Source organism: Podarcis tiliguerta (assembly GCF_965153285.1).
Source record: "Podarcis tiliguerta genome assembly, chromosome: 3".
Taxonomy (NCBI): Eukaryota; Metazoa; Chordata; class Lepidosauria; order Squamata; family Lacertidae; genus Podarcis; species Podarcis tiliguerta.
In genome coordinates, this window is record NC_139536.1 from 43,305,371 (window position 1) to 43,323,161 (window position 17,791).

The window sequence follows — 17,791 nt, forward strand, 5'->3', positions numbered from 1 at the left end:
GTGCTGGGCAGGACCAGAAAAGGAATGGGAGGAGGAGTCACAGGTGCCCTCATGGCAAGATATGTGAGTTCCACATACAAGTGACACTTGCACCTCTTGACTGCGTGATGGTATGGAAGTATCTGCTTGGTGACCCATGTGCAAGTCCTACAAATGGAAGCACAAGTCATCATTTCCCAGAATGTGTGACATGGCTCTAACATTCAATCCTGTAGTGATTTAGAAGACCACCCCATAATATAAAATCACCTCAACCAACGGAAATTGTTTTGATAGTAATCAAGTACAACTTGCAACAAACAAATCATCGTGGAGGAATACCTGGGAATAAAACCCAAGTTTCTTTCCAAAATCTCAATGGACCTAGAGGAAATGGCCTAGTTTCCTCATTATATTGAACTATCATGTTTCAAGTATTCTTCTGCACACAGGCCAGCAGAATTCCTGCCACCACTCACTGGCTGTTGTCTACCAGGGGGTAGATTGGAAATGTCTCACAGTTCTCACTTTTTACTTCCTGGATTGTAAAAATGTGCCTGTGGCTCCTGTCTCCAAGCACACCTTTCCTACATGTGGGACATGTCACCATTTATCAACACTGCCCCTAAGTGTACCCAAGCACACATGACCACAGGTGACTGGAAGATCCTCACCACCACATGCCATTGCCACCTCATCCGTTTCTCCCCTGATTCTACAGGGTCAAAAATTGGGATTATTCCCTATGGATATCTGGCATTTCCTGAACATGATGGGTTATTCCTCACAAGGACGTTTGAATTTAATATTTAATATTGTCTAGGGCTGGATAGGAAGAGTAAACTGTTTTGGTTCTTTTTACATTATCTGGTTTATTCTTCATACCTTTCATTTCCAATATTAATTAATTAAGTTTTAAAAGTATTTTAACCCAGGTGTTACTGCATGCTTCTGACAATCTTTCCCCTGTGTGCCAGACTGCACTTCGATGCTACATACTTAGCCGAACAAGAAATTAAGGTAGAAACTAGCTGAACTCTACTTGTAACTTGGGAATTAGCTGCTAATTGCCCCCTCACTGGTTGAAAATTAACATGCACCTCATGTGTGTGTGCCATACTATAATTTTTTTAAAAAATTAGCTGGTTACCAGGCATGTGGTTCAAAAGATTTTCCAATTCTGTCCTTGAATAAAGTGTGGATAGATAGCAGAGGGTTAACCTAAACAAAGGGAACTGTTCCTTGTTTCCATCATAATTAAGTTGTTTTCCCCCCAGCACTTTTACCTCTCTATCCTTCTTATTTATTGTCAGGCAAATGTATACAAAATGTTCACTATGATTAAGTCTGAAAACAGTTTGCAAGATGAATAAGATAGATACAGGGAAAAGAAACCAGACATTCCTGCAGAATCATTTTATCTATCTTCTACACCAAACACTAGACTGATCATGGGCTTATCATGAGAGAATTTCTCCCATCATTCAACCCAGTGAGAAAGAAAGCCACTTCCCTGCCACTAAGCATTAATAATTTTGTCTAAAGAAGTATCTCTGGTAGACAGATTCATTTCCTACTGGCTCCAAGTTGGCTTGGTGCAGATACCTTTACACTTTGCCAGAGTCTAGTAGTACATGACTAATTTAAACAGACTGACAAGGCTGGAATGTTCGTGCATTTGGTAGTTGAAGTGGTCACGACAAGCCTTCCAACAATAAGCTAAGGAGTAGCTAACATTACTCTTTAAAAAAAACATACTTCCAGGATCATAGCACCAAATTTATCTACTTATTAATTCAGTGCTTTCTGGAATAATAAGAATAATAATAATAGAATCCAACCACTGCAATTTCAAAACACAGCATGGTTTCTATTTCCTTTTTAAAATGATGGCTTAAACATTCTGCATTGATTTCTCAGGATTTCTGATGGCAGATTACTCTTCACATTTGTAGATGGGTATTGAAGATTTGCTTTTAAATTTAGATCCACTGTACTTACACCCACTTTCATATCCTTAGAATAGAACTTTTATTCACTAACATTAGCCACACTAGTAACATCAAGGGTTGCTTCCATGCCATGATTCTTCACCTTTTTTGCTGGTTACTAATCAGTGGCAATTGTCCATCATGGAGAACATTTCCTTCACTGATGCTATAAAATTACTTGGCACTGTAGCTTGACCTCCAGATCACCTTGTATAAAACTTAATATAAGCATGCTGGTATCTCAGCATAGCAGCAACATTATTCCATCCCAAATAAAATCCTCAACATCTTCTATGGGGGTAAGATTGATCTACTTGCGATGGCCCATTCACATGATCCCTGAGTTATTTTGAGACAATAGTTGCCCTTGCCCTTCCATGTTGCCTCTCACACCAGAAGACAAAGATCAGATGTTCCAAGATTTTTATTTTCACTTTAAAGCAGCATTACTGAAAGGGAGAATCTAGCTTGGGAAAATGATGAGGGGGAAAAGGATTAACACCTCCTCTCCCAGTGCCCCTGCTCCAATATATTTCAGGCAACTCAGCAGCTTTTAAGCGTATATCAAAACATTGGAAGATCCAACTTTACATTTCCCATGTAACATGTAGTCTGTTCCCTTGGTTTAAGAGGAAAGGGAGGCGGTGGCAGCACACTGTCTGTGGGACCTGAAGTTATTGGGAGGAAGGGGGCTTTTTCTCCAGGCATCATGGACCAGACTAAAGAAGGGGCAGAAAGAACAGAAGAGCAAACTAGTCAGGAAAGGGGCATGAAAAGGGGTCTTGAGAGAAGCAAACAAAAGGAATGGTGAGGCAGAAATTACCACCAGCACCAGTGGCAGTGGCTATGAACGGTTTAACTCTTGAGCCATATGAAGTTTCTCCTTTAAGCAGTTTTGAGGGTTAGGAACTTTGCCACTACCACTGATCTTGTTACTAAAACTCAAAGTGCACGGGCCCACCCTCCTAACCTTCCAGCCTCAAACAAAATTGCAATTCCCTTGTCTCTAGGTGTGTCATCCTAAAGTCCAATTTGCTCACTTCTATTCTGAAGGCTAACAAAAGATCCGTTAGCTTACTTGGAGAGGACGTGCCTCCTGCTACAAGATTAAATGCCCTTCTTTGGAAGAAGCAGTGACAGCTTACCGGCATGCTACTTCCTATGCAATACATAGCTACACAATGCCAGACTTTAAATCGTTCAACAGCAAGCTTTAAATCATCCTGCCGAGTAATCTGTAGGGAGACATACCAGTCTTTCTTCAGAGGGAGATCAATGAGCTGTGGAGACATATTGGCCAGGAATCTCTCCTTTCATCTAGATGTACAACATGACACACCAGGTGCCAGCTTAAGTGCTATTCTTGCAGGAATGGGCAACTTTTATAGCCAAGGAAGTCCAAGATGCATCTTAGGGTTTGAAAGTGTGGAAGTGGCTGCTAGTCTGAAAAAACTGAATTGGATTTGAGAAACATAGCATCAAGAATTCAGATAGCTTTACTTCAGTTTCTGTTTGTAATAAAATTTATAAGCTTTAGGCGAATTGTTTGCAATTTATTGGAATTTTCCACCGACTAAAACAATTTGGGGTGAGTGTGGGTGGGTCACAAACCTCCTTTATTTTAGCAAGCTGCAAAGGTTTATCTGTTGTTTTCGTTTTTCAGCTATGTAGAAACTCTTGCAAACATAAATTTATGCATAACTGGGGCTCCTTATACAAGGTAAGGGCAGGATCTGCCTGCACCCAGTGAAGGGGAAAGCCCTGCGTCAAACTCAATGAAGGAAGTGGGGAGTTCAATGTTACAGCAAGCATCACAAAACACTCTGGGTCTGCCCTTATGCCATATGGTGAAAAACGGACTCCACTGAAGTTACCAGAGCAGACCTGATGAGAACTGCCCATTGTGAAATCTGTCCATTTATTCCTATTTTCTGTTTACTTTAACCAGTTACTTATCACTATGAAGGCCTGTCCTCTTACCCACGTATCACATACCAATATTGTGAATGGTCACTGCGCTTATAACTCTAACTGAAGCTCTAACTAAATTGTCACAAACTGTACTTTTTGCATTTTTTAAAACTTTTAAGCTCCATCCTAATACACTGGTGTGAGTGGATAACTAAGGAAAACAATTCTAGCACCTGATGAAGTGGGCAATAGTCTATGAAAGCTTATGCCATTATATATTTATTAGTCTTTAAGGTGGTGTGGGGAATTCTGTTGTTTCCATGGAGCATAGCTACTGTTTAAAAAACAAACAAGCAAGTATTTCCATTATATCTATCTATCTATCTATCTATCTATCTATCTATCTATCATCTCCAGGGCAGCTATTTACCAGCTCCATCTGGTACGCAGGCTGAGACCCTATCTGCCCGCGGACTCTCTCGCCAGAGTGGTGCATGCTCTGGTTATCTCTCGCTTGGACTACTGCAATGTGCTCTATGTGGGGCTACCTTTGAAGGTGACCCGGAAACTACAACTAATCCAGAATGCGGCAGCTAGATTGGTGTCTGGGAGCAGCCGGGTCTGGGGCAGGGTATAAATAAATATATTATTATCTATTTTATATCTCACTCTTTATCACATGATCTCAGGATGAGGCACAGTGTAAAATCTACTAGCATACAAATACAGGGTTTTCCTTTACTTCCTAGCAGCAATTCTTGCCTATTCATACTTTTTAAATTAGTTGCTGGGACCAACAGGATTGTATTTTAAAAGTCATGTACAGAGAAATGGAAGTTTGACGGTATTTTAGATACAGCATTGTCAAGTGGCCCTGAAGAAGTCTCAGAAACTTCAACTAGTACAGAACACAGCTGCCAGAATTTTTACTGGTATGTGTACTCTAAATAAACAAACATACGTAGTATGCAATAAGCATCAAGCAGACCTGGCAACTGAGCAGTGCCAAACCCTGAGAAGTCCCACCTCTTAGTTTCTGTCTCTCTCTTTATGCGTGTGTGTGTGTGTGTGTGTGTGTGTGTGTACACGCACTGCTTAACCACTTAATTTACACCTAGAAGTCTCAACCAAAAGTCTTAAGAAGGCAGCTCTGAACTGCAGTTATAGCAACAGATAGAGAAGTAAATTCCCTGAAAGGTGATGCTTAGTTTCTTGAGCAATGTCCTGCATTACTGCCTAATTTCTTCCCCAAGGTCCTTCATGCCTCTTTGGCATTTTAGCCAAGGCTTGAGCACCCCCACCCCCTCCTGCGGGTTCAACTAGAGATGGCAGTTGTAGCACTGAGAAAAATAATCTGTGCTTCTCCCAATGAAAAGAAAGACAGGGAGGGAATGCATGTGCTTCTTTGGCAATGCCACCCTTCATGGGAACTTACAAAAGGCTGCTCAGGAAGAAAATCTTCCAGTCCTTTCATTTCACACCCCACCTAAAACAAAAGTGGAATGGTAGCCGATGAAGGGGTTACAAAACCTTGGAATGAGCAATTAAGATTCCTGCCATCAGGTTGGAAGAACAAGTTGCTCTCTCATAGCCAGAAATCTCTCCAGTGAAGAATAGCAATGCCTAGTAAAAGAGCAGAGTGCAGTCACACTCCATAGCCGTCAATGCTGAGTTAAGTAAATCCTTGGATACCCTCATGTATTATGAATGGCTGGAATGCAACCCATTGTTCACAAAAGCAATATCTGGTTACTCAAAGATTCAGCACATACCACACTGGATTTTTTTAAGAAGAAGTTTGTATTCAAAATGAATTTCTGGAACACAGAGAAGGGTCAAAGGTTTCAGAGCAAAGTTAAAATATAGGCAGCAGGTCTAACATTTGGACATGCTGATGTCAATGGGAAGGCACCCAAGCCCTGCTAAAAATTGGTCTGGGATTCTCCTTGAACACGGAAAGATGTCACAACATTGATGCAATGAAGCAAAGCCTCAAGATTCAGCTCTGGTAAAAACTAATGCCATTCATTCTTTGCATCACATTACTGGAGTGAAACTGGAAGACCTCACAGATTTAAAGCAAATAAGAACTGAGTCCTTAAAAATACAAGCATAAGGAAACAGCTACAGACAAGCTTATTAGAAGTGCATTGTTGGAAGGAGTCTGAAAATAATAAATAATAAAACCAAATAAAATCAGTGCCATGGCTGATTCTCTGCACTTCAGTCATCTCTGGCAGTTGCTAACTCAGTCTCCTGGAGAGAAGATTTTGAAAACTCCTTGGCTAACTTTTCTTCCTTTATGCTAACTAATTGCTAGTGTTTCTTGATTTCCAATTGAAATGGGTTTAGTTCCCTCTTTCCTTTAACAGCTTTAGTACAAAACTTATCATTGTGGCTAATGTCAGAAAACTAAATTTATATTCTGTCTTTAATTATCTACTTTCTGTGGGACCAATATGCCTCCATAGCCAATGCTAATCTATGAAGGAAACATTTTTTTGTCGTACTAAATAATCCAGAAGATGATTTGAATTGTGTGTCATCAAAACTCTCCAAAATTTTGAAGAATTCCGTTATTCTAGACAGATGCTACATCATATCCACCAAACTCAATATAGCACCATCACAATATATTACAGCCATATTTTGCTAGAGGATTATTGATGTGATGATATCTTAAAGAATATGCCAATCAGATAAGTGTTTCTTTATAAAACTAAGGGTGACCCCGTTAAGGCCAGAAGTTAAGAGTTCTTGATCAATCCTCCTCTTTAATGTATGTTGTGAATGACATGAACTGAGAATCTTCCTGAAAGCAGTAGCTTCACGCCATTTAAGAGTGCTGTCCGTGGTTGGTTGGTGCTGATGCAGTCAGGCAGCAGTGCTGGAACTTAGTTCCATGCCTGACAAATTCCCAGTGTCCAAAAATATAAATAGGGGCTGTTGTTTTTGTGAGTGAAACAAAGAAGCATAACCAAATAGAAGTACAAGGTGCAAAAGAGTAACCATTCCCTTAAGGCTAGATTGAAGGTAAGTCTTACACACGTAAATGACATATGCTATTTTTTATTGAGTATTCAAGCAGCATTTCAGATTATATAACATGAATCAGTTACTATTATGGGTGGTCACTGTCTGGCTATTCAGGCTTGATGATGAGTGTGCGGAAAATAAGACAGCAATAATCTTTGGAAGTTTAGCATGACACTTGCATTGTTTTTCCACTTGGTGGCCAATCAACCTACCCAGCCAGCACATGGGTCTGTTTTAAAGACTTTGCTGTTTTAAAGACTTTGCTGTGGATATAATTGGTCACCATATTTAGGGCTGGGAAGAAATTTCCCTGCAAACAAATTGCGTCCATTTGGGATTTTTATTCCTCATAGCAATCATCACAACTATTGGTGGATAAGGCATTGGGTTAAATCCTCTAGTGGCAGTTCTGGGTGGCAGTCCTGTCCTGAAGCCTACAGGGGAGCAGACAGGCCATAGGACTTCCATGTGGTAGCCTGGGAGGCCAGCTTAGCTGATTCACGTCTTAAGATGGCCCTTAACCCAGGCACAACCTTGAAAACCTCAGGATGAACACCCAGTGCCTAGGCCTAAGCCTACATACACCTGTAATCAAAGTTGTGGCTATTTGCAACCCTGGAATATTCTTGTGTCTGTTTGTATTGTGTCCGAAACATGGGGAAGCCAGTTCTGGCCAGACTTTACTCACCAAAAGAACTTTGCAGTTGACCCTAGGTCATCTTGCAGGCATAGGGCTGTGCACAAAAGGCACCAACCTTCCCACACTAGGTGTATTGGGGGAGTGGGATAGCATGAATCTTGCCTTCTCCAATTAAGACTAAGGTAGTTTATGACAGTAAAATATAATAAAACACATAATCAATCATAAAGAATAAAAATAATAATAAAACAATCATAAATAACAATAATACAATCTCACCCATAATATAATTGTATTCCAGCCTAAAAACCTCCAATGACTTGCAGAAAAGGCAATATCTAAAACATTCATAGCAAATATGAACTTTTATTAAATTGCGGATTGAATACCACAGCTTCAGAGGTAGTGCAGAAAATGCTCCACCTCTGCTACACTGCTCTTAATGATGAGTACCTGGGTAGGGTTTCTCCTACCAACGTTGGCAAGTGCGTCTGTAGAGAGAGAGTCTGCCTCTTCCCATGCAGTTCCCAGGCCATTCAGCAGGGATAGGGAAGCTGTGGCTTTCTAGAATTTCTGGGATTCAGTGTCCATTGGTCTCAGTCAGAATGGCCCAATGGTCAAGGATGGAAGTTGTAGTCCAACATCTGGAGGGCCACGGGTTTTCCATGTCTACCATTAAGGGTTGGGGTCATAAATTTCAATTAGGCCAACTAGCAGGCTGTGCAACTGTTGCAAGATTGGCTAAACATGTTTCTATTTTCTCATCAAATAAAGAAACTTGTCTGCAGCATTTTGCAACATATGTAGTTACCCATATAATATTTAAAAATAACAGAAGTGGAGCTACAAAACCTAAAAATGTGCAACAGCAGATTGTCTAGTATAGCATGAGAAGAGATACTACATTCTTGAGCAGCAAACAGGAGAACATGTGATGACTTTGTAGCAATCACTTAAATATTGGAAGTTAAGAATTTATGATCCATTATTATCATGACATTTGAACAGTAAACAGATATGTTCAATTTTATACACTTTCCTTTTGTATATAATGTTAATAATTTTAAAGTAATAAAAAATCAAGATACCTACCTTTCTTGCAAAATGAGCTTATTTTCCTTCTTCCAGAACTCTTTAAAATCAGAACTGAATTCATGCCAAATGCTGAAGAAGGCATTTAGTGATACCTCCTTCTCACTCATTTTTGGTTTCATGCAGAAATATGCTGCAGTCTCCAAAAAGCTGTCAAAATAAACAAAGAGGGCAACCATTTCATTAGCAACAATGAGAGACAGTCTCTATCTATCATACATGACTGATAGTACTGGTAAATAAACCGATACCTATCACAAACATAGTCCTATTTTCATATTCTGTATTGAATTTGTTTAGAAAACCTGGGGTCTGGTGATTCTCATATGTTTCATTATGTGGTCAAAGCTTCTTTCATTTTTTTCCAGCCCAAAAATCAATTGTTCAAAGCCAAAAAAAACCAGACTATCGTAACTGTTGATGTATCACTTTTTCATTGCATTTCAATCATTTTCCAAAACATGTCGTTGCAGAACTGGCTATTGCAGTTACTGAGCAAATTTAAAGAAATTACTATGAAATAAAGACAAATGCCTTAAACTGATGAAGCCCAATGATAGGCAGAAAATCTTTGAATTAATAACAGTGACACAGGCATAGCTTTAGAACATTGTAAATCTCTTTTGTAGAACTACGTACACACAGCGATTTGTCAGTATGGAAGACAACCTAATTGGTGAATCAAACATACGGAATTCTGGATTGTGGGAATTCCAAAGCAATCTTGCACCATGGAAAGGGGAGGTTTGCAGCAACAGCTGGTAACAATCTGGAAAAGAATCCAGAACTTATCCCTTTCTTGGACTGGAAGAGGGGGGCGGGGTTGCATGGGCAGCTGAGCAAAATCATTTGCTTGCAAAATTTTGCATGCTACATATGTGTGCATGCATGGTTGCCATAAGGCAAGAAACTTCATAACCTGGGTATCACCTCTGAGAAGGTCTTTTTCTATGTACCACTAAATGTTGTTATCAGAAATGGCCCTGAAATTTTACTTTTTCTCTGAATAAGAAATGGCAAATATCAGTTGGAATGATACCAAAAGAAGCTGGCCAGTGAAGAGAAAGCCTGTGACAAGTTGCTGAGCTTCACAAACCCACCAGCAGACATAGCCCAAACTTGCTTAGTAATTGTGTAAAAGGGAACAGACATTGATGCCCAAACATGCACACAAACGAATGTTTAAAGCTGCATCTATTATTTCCAGACTTCACAAGTTGTGCACATTATACATGCAGCAATCACGTTTGCCATATAAAGTCTGGTGCTGTCCTAGGAATGGGATGATAGCATCACAGAACAACACCAAGTTTACCCAAGGATGCACAAGATTAAAAGCATCACATTCAAAGCAGCCTTTCCAGGCACTATGTCTAAATGTAAGATAACAATAAGCCATAATTCTCTATCTGAAGCCTTTTCAACAATTAGGAAGCCAGACTAGATTGAAACTCCCACAAATAAATGCTCAATGAGTTTGATAAATAGAAGTAACATTTACTGGAGACGTGAAGGCTTTGGTTAAGAATACTACGGGATCAAAGGAGGCAAGACAGGCTTTTACACTGATCACTGTTAATCTTGCTGGGAAAGGACGGAAAGCTGATTCAGTAACACAGAGACATTTAACTCCTAGCAGAATCCCTTTATCTAAACAGCTACAAGTAATACTCAAGTACTCAGCTAGATCACTTCTACGACAGTGGATATATTTGTAAAATACAAAAATGTCAGAAATTGGCACATAGTCAAAAATAATACACAACTATTACTTATATACAAATATGGAGAATATGAGCTGCAATACAAGTAGGCTTAAAACCAGGACTCCTGAGGAATTAACTTGTTTATCAAGCACAGGAAAGTTGCATTCAAAAGAATCATTTGTTCTGAGAAAGTTTCCCATATATGGTAGTTGAAAGATCCCTACAGCACTCATTTATTTTTTAAAAAGAAAATAGATGGGTGAATACAAGGTTTGGCATGTTATCTCCCATGCCCTTTCGTAACAAGAAGATTCTAAAATACACTGAGGGCAAAGATCATAGCCTTGTACTTGAAGAGAGAGAGAGAGGGAGAATGATGCATTGTTTTCTTTTCATAAGGTTTGTAGCATTTTAAATTACAACTTTTATTGTAGCTGAAAGAAAGACTACATATTTACAGCAAGAAAACTACAACTCATGTTCTTTGTATTCTGTGTTATCTTATCATGCTCTCACTCTTTCACACACATATATAATACATACAGTAGGTGAAAGAATAACCATAAGGAGTTTGTTACTAATTTTTGATACTTTTCATATGTATATGGAGCCCTGCATTTTCAGGGATAGAGGATCATTAGTTATTTGGTTTTTATTTATATATTTGTTTGATTGAAGCTTACTGTCAACTGCTTTAGGACCCTTTCTGAGGGGCCCTTTTCTTGATATAGGTACATAAGTAAGTAGATTCAAAACAGATAAATGTTTAGCCTACATATACCACCTCTCTCTCTCTCTCTCTCTCTCTCTCTTTCTCTCTCTCTCTCTCTCTGTGTGTGTGTGTGTGTGTGTGTGAGAGAGAGAGAGATATATTTTTAGAGGTGTTAAATAGAAACTTCTTCCTAATGCCCAGAACTTGAAGTTTTACTGAATGTGAAAATAAAAATGGGAATTCTTAAAATAATAATAGATGTGTAAATGAAACCATCTTTCATTACCCAATTTTTTCTTGTGACGTGATCTCTTCAAAGTCCCACTCATATCAACAAAATTTGAACATTTTAAAAAGGCAAACTTGGGGATGAAAGTGAAGTAGTGATTTACCAGATACAGGGACCATAAAAATAGGACCCACTGGAGCATAAGCTGTGACTCTGTGCTCAGTGGAAATGCTGCAATTAGAGAACAAAACCGACAGTCAAAACTCCACAGTCCTAGTCATGGGTTTCTTAATTACAACGTCACTTTGGTGAGGTCACAATGCTTCAGCACTTCGACTTCCTTATCAGCAAATTGGGAACACTTACTAATGAAGAGCAGTTTTTGTCAGGGTAGTGTATTGTTTGTAAAGCTCTTAGAGATGCTTATCTCAAGGGTGCCTGAGCAAAGAGTGCTGTTGTACCTATGCTTCCACCACTGGTGCAGAAATTGTGGGGGTGGGGTGGGGGTGGGGGAGGTCGCTGTCAGGGATTAACAGAGGCAGCAAAGGTCAGCAGCTTTGCTTCAGCTAGCATGACTTTTCAATCCTACTTAAAAAACAAGTCATTGGTTGTTCACACTGCTGTTTTGTTTATGGAGGGCAGAGGCTAAATGTCTGCTACATGGATTTCAAAGTAGTTCAGATCCCCCACCAATTAAAGATTTAAATACCCTTAAATAAATAAAGATAGTAACTTATCCTTGATTAGGGCTTTATATGGCTTCAGTTTTACACAACACAATCTTTGTCAGAATAATATGATTGAACGCACCGGTAATTTACTACATACATATATATCCTGTCTTTCAATAATTCAGGAGGTTAACTCTAGATTTTAATACTAAAATTTAACAATAAAATATGATGAAGAAACTATAACTAAAATAAGGAAATGCAAAACAAAACCCCATCGCCCCAAATGAAACAATTTGTAAGAAACCAATGCCACAGATAAACCTACAGCCGAGTCAGTTTGTTAAGATTGCATGAAAATAGTCCTAAACTATATCCCACAAACAGGAGGTCATGCAAACGCAATGTGCAGTATCTGATGCTGTCCCTTTCACTGAATGAGGACATCCATCAGTGGAACAGAGGAGGCAATTTTCTGTGATCCACCTGTCCCTCCCTAAATCTGTTCCAGAAAGTCAGCAGACTGTTCTACTGATGGATTTCTTCTGTCCATGGAGGGGACGGAACTGGATACCACCTAACAGAATAAACTTGGTACTGAAAATGAAAAAGAGATTGAGTCAAATGAGTTTCTCTGAGAAGTGCTTTTCACAACCTGGGTACCTTCACGCAAAAAAACCGCCATGTTCTGTCGCCACTGTCAAAATCTTGAAGACTGGAGACACCTGAAGTAGGGCCTTCAGTTGCACTTTAGCTTATATTTTTTGTACATGCCTTGGGCATGTTTTGTGAAAAGACAATCCAAAATATTGGAAAAACATAATATTAAAAGCAAGATTAGGTCTACACATGCAGCAAAAGAATATTGTGCAGCTCCTCTCACTAGATTGACCACTTCACACTAAACATGGGAGAGTGCATCTTCCAGTGCTTTCCAAAAGAAACAAATATTTCTAGCTAGGCTGTCAGAGAGGAAGTTTCTAAGTATGTCTGGCCCCTGACATACACATTTTCTATATACAGAAAGATTTCTTAATGTGGGAACATCCAAATAAGGATTTGTTTTCCTTTTTCAGTCTAATGCAGACGTCCAGCGAGAGCCACCCTACAAGATTGTGCTGCATGTGTAGATTGTCTACCTCTTAAATCTATATAATACAAGAAGCTTGAAAAATTCTGAAGAAGTGGCTTTCAATGTCAATACTGACTTAATGATCAAAAGTTTCATATCGTGGCCATTCATTTATGGATTCAAAATGAAATTCTCTAAATACTCTTCTGAACTCCAAAATTTGCAATTTCCAACATGTTATCTTACATGATGTACACCTGAACACAAGACTTAGAATATTCAAAGAACTTTTTTGTTTTGTTTTGTTGCTGTTCTGGTAATCAGAGACTTATTTTGTTGCTTGAAGTGTTACATTATGGAGTGTGGCAGAGCCACCTGGTTCCATCTTGCTTTCTAGGAAGTCCCTTTCCATAGTAATGTAGCCATACTAGAGCACAGCGTTGTGCAAAATAAGCACCAGTGTTGTAGCACCAAAACAACAATAGCAAGTGTCATTATGCAACTGTGCATGTTTCAGTACTCCTCTTTGGAAAAGAGCAGTATCCCAAAGGAAATCATTTTTCCTTCACTGAAGTTTCCAGATCCTAAATTATGTCTCTCTTCTCCACCCCATTCCTTGAACACATTTCAAAATGAGTGTAAAATGGTGCCAACAAGGGAGGCAGGGTAGAGAATCAGATTAAAATTGAAATTAAATATTTAAATTGACAAATCAATTCCAAAGTTGCTTCTTATGCCAGCTATTACTTAACCAACAGACTACAAGAAATGTGGCTTAGAAATGTGTTCTAGGTTAGTATAATATGTCAGTCTATCGCTGATTCAAAGAACTTTGGCTACTGTAAATTCTCAGACAGTAACTGATGCAATATCAAAAGCAGTGGAGAAGCATAAACTTCCCGTTGTTTTAACTAGTGAATGAATCAAGTGTGCACAAATCAAACGGTAGCATTTAGCCACTTACAGGAAACAACAACAGAGCGTGTTTACATATCATCTGGCACTCAAAGAAGGAATATTCTTGAATGTATTGGAAAGAACTGTGTGTGCAGCTCCAATAGTGAGGTGCATTTAATCAATAAAAGGCATGACACGGCTACGGAAATTATTGTCATTCACACACACATACATACCATAAACAACATAAAACACACCACAGATGCAACTAAATGTGATTACTGGAAATAACACGGAATAAAAATTATGTGATTTGATCAAGAGTTCACTATTTAATTCTTTCTTTCCCCTAAGACAGGTATGAGGAATCATAACCTTTTTTGGATTTGAAATGAAAGATCTCATGATAAATGTGCATATCAGTGTCTTTATTTACCTTTTCTCTCATGACTCCTGCTCTCCTCCAGTCAGATAGGGGTGCAATCAACAGAGATCAACCTCTTTACAATTTCACTTAAGACTGGAGACTGATTAAAAAGTGGAGATGAACAGACTACAAGTGACTGGCTGGAGTTTAAGACTAGGTAAAACAGAGTATAAATTGTAATGTTTTGTTATGTTTTCATATATGCTGGAAACCTCCCAGTGTGGCTGGGGCAACCAAGTCAGATGGGCGGGGTATTATTATTATTTTCAAAGTTGCTTTATCCCTGGGATTTCCTTAGTTATGAGATTGTTAATTTAGCATATATTACAATGAAAATTTGTAAGGTGACTGAGCTGCCTGCTGAGTTATTTTGACACTAGTCAGGGCCAGCCCTAGCATTAGGCAGTGAGGTAATTGCCTCAGGAGATATATGCTGGGGGAGGGCAGTGGTGGCAGCCTTCAGGGTGTTCACCTGAACCTCCTAGCCGTTGCTCTCTGTTGGAGACCATGCACCCCTAAACTAGCCTGTTGACCTCATGTGCAGTGGGGAATGCTATCCCACTGACAGTCAATTTCTGAATGTGTATAGGGAGTGCACTTACCCTTGTTTCAGGCAGGGAAATGAATTGGCCTGGCTACCCACAAATGCAACCTGATTGAATTTCAGACTTAAGCTTCTGAAGAATGTGATGAATATGCACACGAAGTTTCAGGTGTACTATTGAACCATGGCCCCAACAACACATTGTTTGCACAAAAAAGTTCCCGGATTCAATCCCTGTCATCTTCTGCTTGTATTTTTTTTTATTTTAAAAGTCTTTTGGGTATAAGGGCATAAGAAACTGCCTTATACTACCCAACTATGAGTCCAACTAGCTCAATATTGTCTACATTAGCTGCCAGCAGATCTCAAAGGTTTTAGGCAGTAGTTTTCCCCAGCCTTACCTTGAGATGTCCGGGACTGACCTTGAGATTCTTTTTATGTACAGCATGTGCTCTGTCACAGAACTATGGCCCTTCCTTATGCTGTAATGCCTGACAGCTCTTTGTGACCCCTTTGAAACAACTCCCCCCCCTACTTTACCATGTCAAGTATTTCACAGGTTCTCAAGTAGTTAGCTGTGAGGGTTGAAACTAGAAAGTGCCAGGTCTTTTTCTATTGCACTTTATCAATATTGTTCAGGGGGTGATGTAATTGTTTGGGGTTTGGTGAAGACATTCCGTATCACTTCAGCTTTAATACCAGTCTGGAGCCTTCCTTGTCTGCCTGCGTAAGCTAGATAAACACAGACCTGTGTGCTTTCTTCTAATCTCAGGATACTTACTCAGAGATCTTAGAATATGCTCTTATTTGTGAGCTAAACATTTCACTTTTCTTTTTGCCCGTTTGCCAGAAATCCATTTCTTGAATAAACACTTCACACATTGACACTCTTAAAGCTGCTAAATATGATAAATAAATAAAAAAGTATACAACCTTTCAGAAACGGTTAAACATCTCACTTCTGACAAATGAACAGCCAGACACTTTATGGAATCTCTGGGTCAGACATACCATTTTCTTTGTCTTCATTATGTGTGAAAGATTAACTTTCCATTTCAGCTCATCTACTAAACAACTGAACTTTTCTAAAATACACTTGGAGCATTGTTCTCAAAACGTAAGTAATTTTAGGAATTCTGCAAAGCTTTACTATTTCATAACTTATTTTTACTTGGCGCTTTACAATGTCACAGAGACACAATTTTTTTTTTACCATTTTCCCGCCATATCAAATAATGAACCAGTATTTCTGTGCAACTCCATTACATGTAATCATGAGATAGACACTGTGTTGCACATAGTCACTTCAAAAAGAAAAAAATCCAACCACATTAATCACATTAATCACCCTCCATCTAATCCATCACTGCAACTAGCACATCTATTCATCCAATGCACCCATGATTATTTTACTCATGATTAGCAGAATGTAACTAATCTCTTATTTATCTAAGCTTTCCTCTCACCCTCTATCCAAAAAAGTGTGTTTGAAGCATTTTGTGTGGTGAATTCTAAAGAAACTTTCGTATACTAATGCATGATCAGCAGAAGGAAGAACCAATTTTACTGTTGCAATACAGGCAAATGTTTTATATACATACAGTACATCAAGTGATGGTGTATAAAGGGGAGAAAAAGGCACAGCACAGAGTTTTCCTCCTGCCTAGTGTCCCCTTGTCTCTAATATTAAACATGAAATATTTGAGAATGCTTATCTGTACAAGGCAGGCTCATCATCCTTAGGTAAGTAGTAAGCACATGTCATAATGTACACACATTTTGCTCCATAAAACCTGATGGAGTCTTGGCTGTAAATACTTATGTCCTTTAGGCTGCCAAGGCATTCTGTGGCAGTTTTTAATATCTGGAACAGTCATTGGTGGTATAGTTTTGTGAAATAAAATGCAAAGAAGAGGTGATCAAAGTGGAAACAGCTGAGTAGAGTCCTCGGTACATCTATTGTGGTTTTGAGGGTTATGTAACTAATAATTTTATCATAGAATCATAGAGTTGGAAGAGACCACAAGGGCCATCGAGTCCAACCCCCTGCCAAGCAGGAAACACCATCAGAGCACTCCTGACATATGGTTGTCAAGCCTCTGCTTAAAAACCTCCAAAGGAGGAGACTCCACCACACTCCTTGGCAGCAAATTCCACTGTTGAACAGCTCTTACTGTCAGGAAGTTCTTCCTAATGTTTAGGTGGAATCTTCTTTCTTGTCGTTTGGATCCATTGCTCCGTGTCTGCTTCTCTGGAGCAGCAGAAAACAACCTTTCTCCCTCCTCTATGTGACATCCTTTTATATATTTGAACATGGCTATCATATCACCCCTTAACCTCCTCTTCTCCAGGCTAAACATGCCCAGCTCCCTTAGCCGTTCCTCATAAGGCATCGTTTCCAGGCCTTTGACCATTTTGGTTGCCCTCCTCTGGACACGTTCCAGTTTGTCAGTGTCCTTCTTGAACTGTGGTGCCCAGAACTGGACACAGTACTCCAGGTGAGGTCTGACCAGAGCAGAATACAGTGGCACTATTACTTCCCTTGATCTAGATGCTATACTCCTATTGATGCAGCCCAGAATTGCATTGGCTTTTTTAGCTGCCGCGTCACACTGTTGGCTCATGTCAAGTTTGTGGTCAACCAAGACTCCTAGATCCTTTTCACATGTACTGCTCTCTCACGTTTATCCATCATTTATTGTGTTTATCTATAAGATGCTTTAAGTTACAACAGGGTACCTATGCAGAACTTCATCCCACCTCTTCATGAGTATCTGATTTATTAAAGATAGTTCTAGTTTTCTGTTACTACAATCTTCCTTTCCCTTCTCAACAGAAATGTAACAATGGTTAGTGAAGGAAATGAGCCGCCCCTATGTTTTTG

General features: G+C 39.3%; 1 protein-coding gene across 1 annotated transcript in view; it reads right to left on the minus strand.

Annotated features, from left to right (window-relative positions):
- FMN2 (formin 2) overlaps nucleotides 1-17,791 on the minus strand; it is a 157,473-nt gene that overhangs the window by 12,003 nt on the left and 127,679 nt on the right. The window contains exon 17 of the mRNA XM_083432083.1: nucleotides 8,650-8,799. Within this exon, the coding sequence (XP_083288209.1) occupies nucleotides 8,650-8,799 (150 nt within the window). The remainder of the gene's footprint in view (nucleotides 1-8,649; nucleotides 8,800-17,791) is intronic.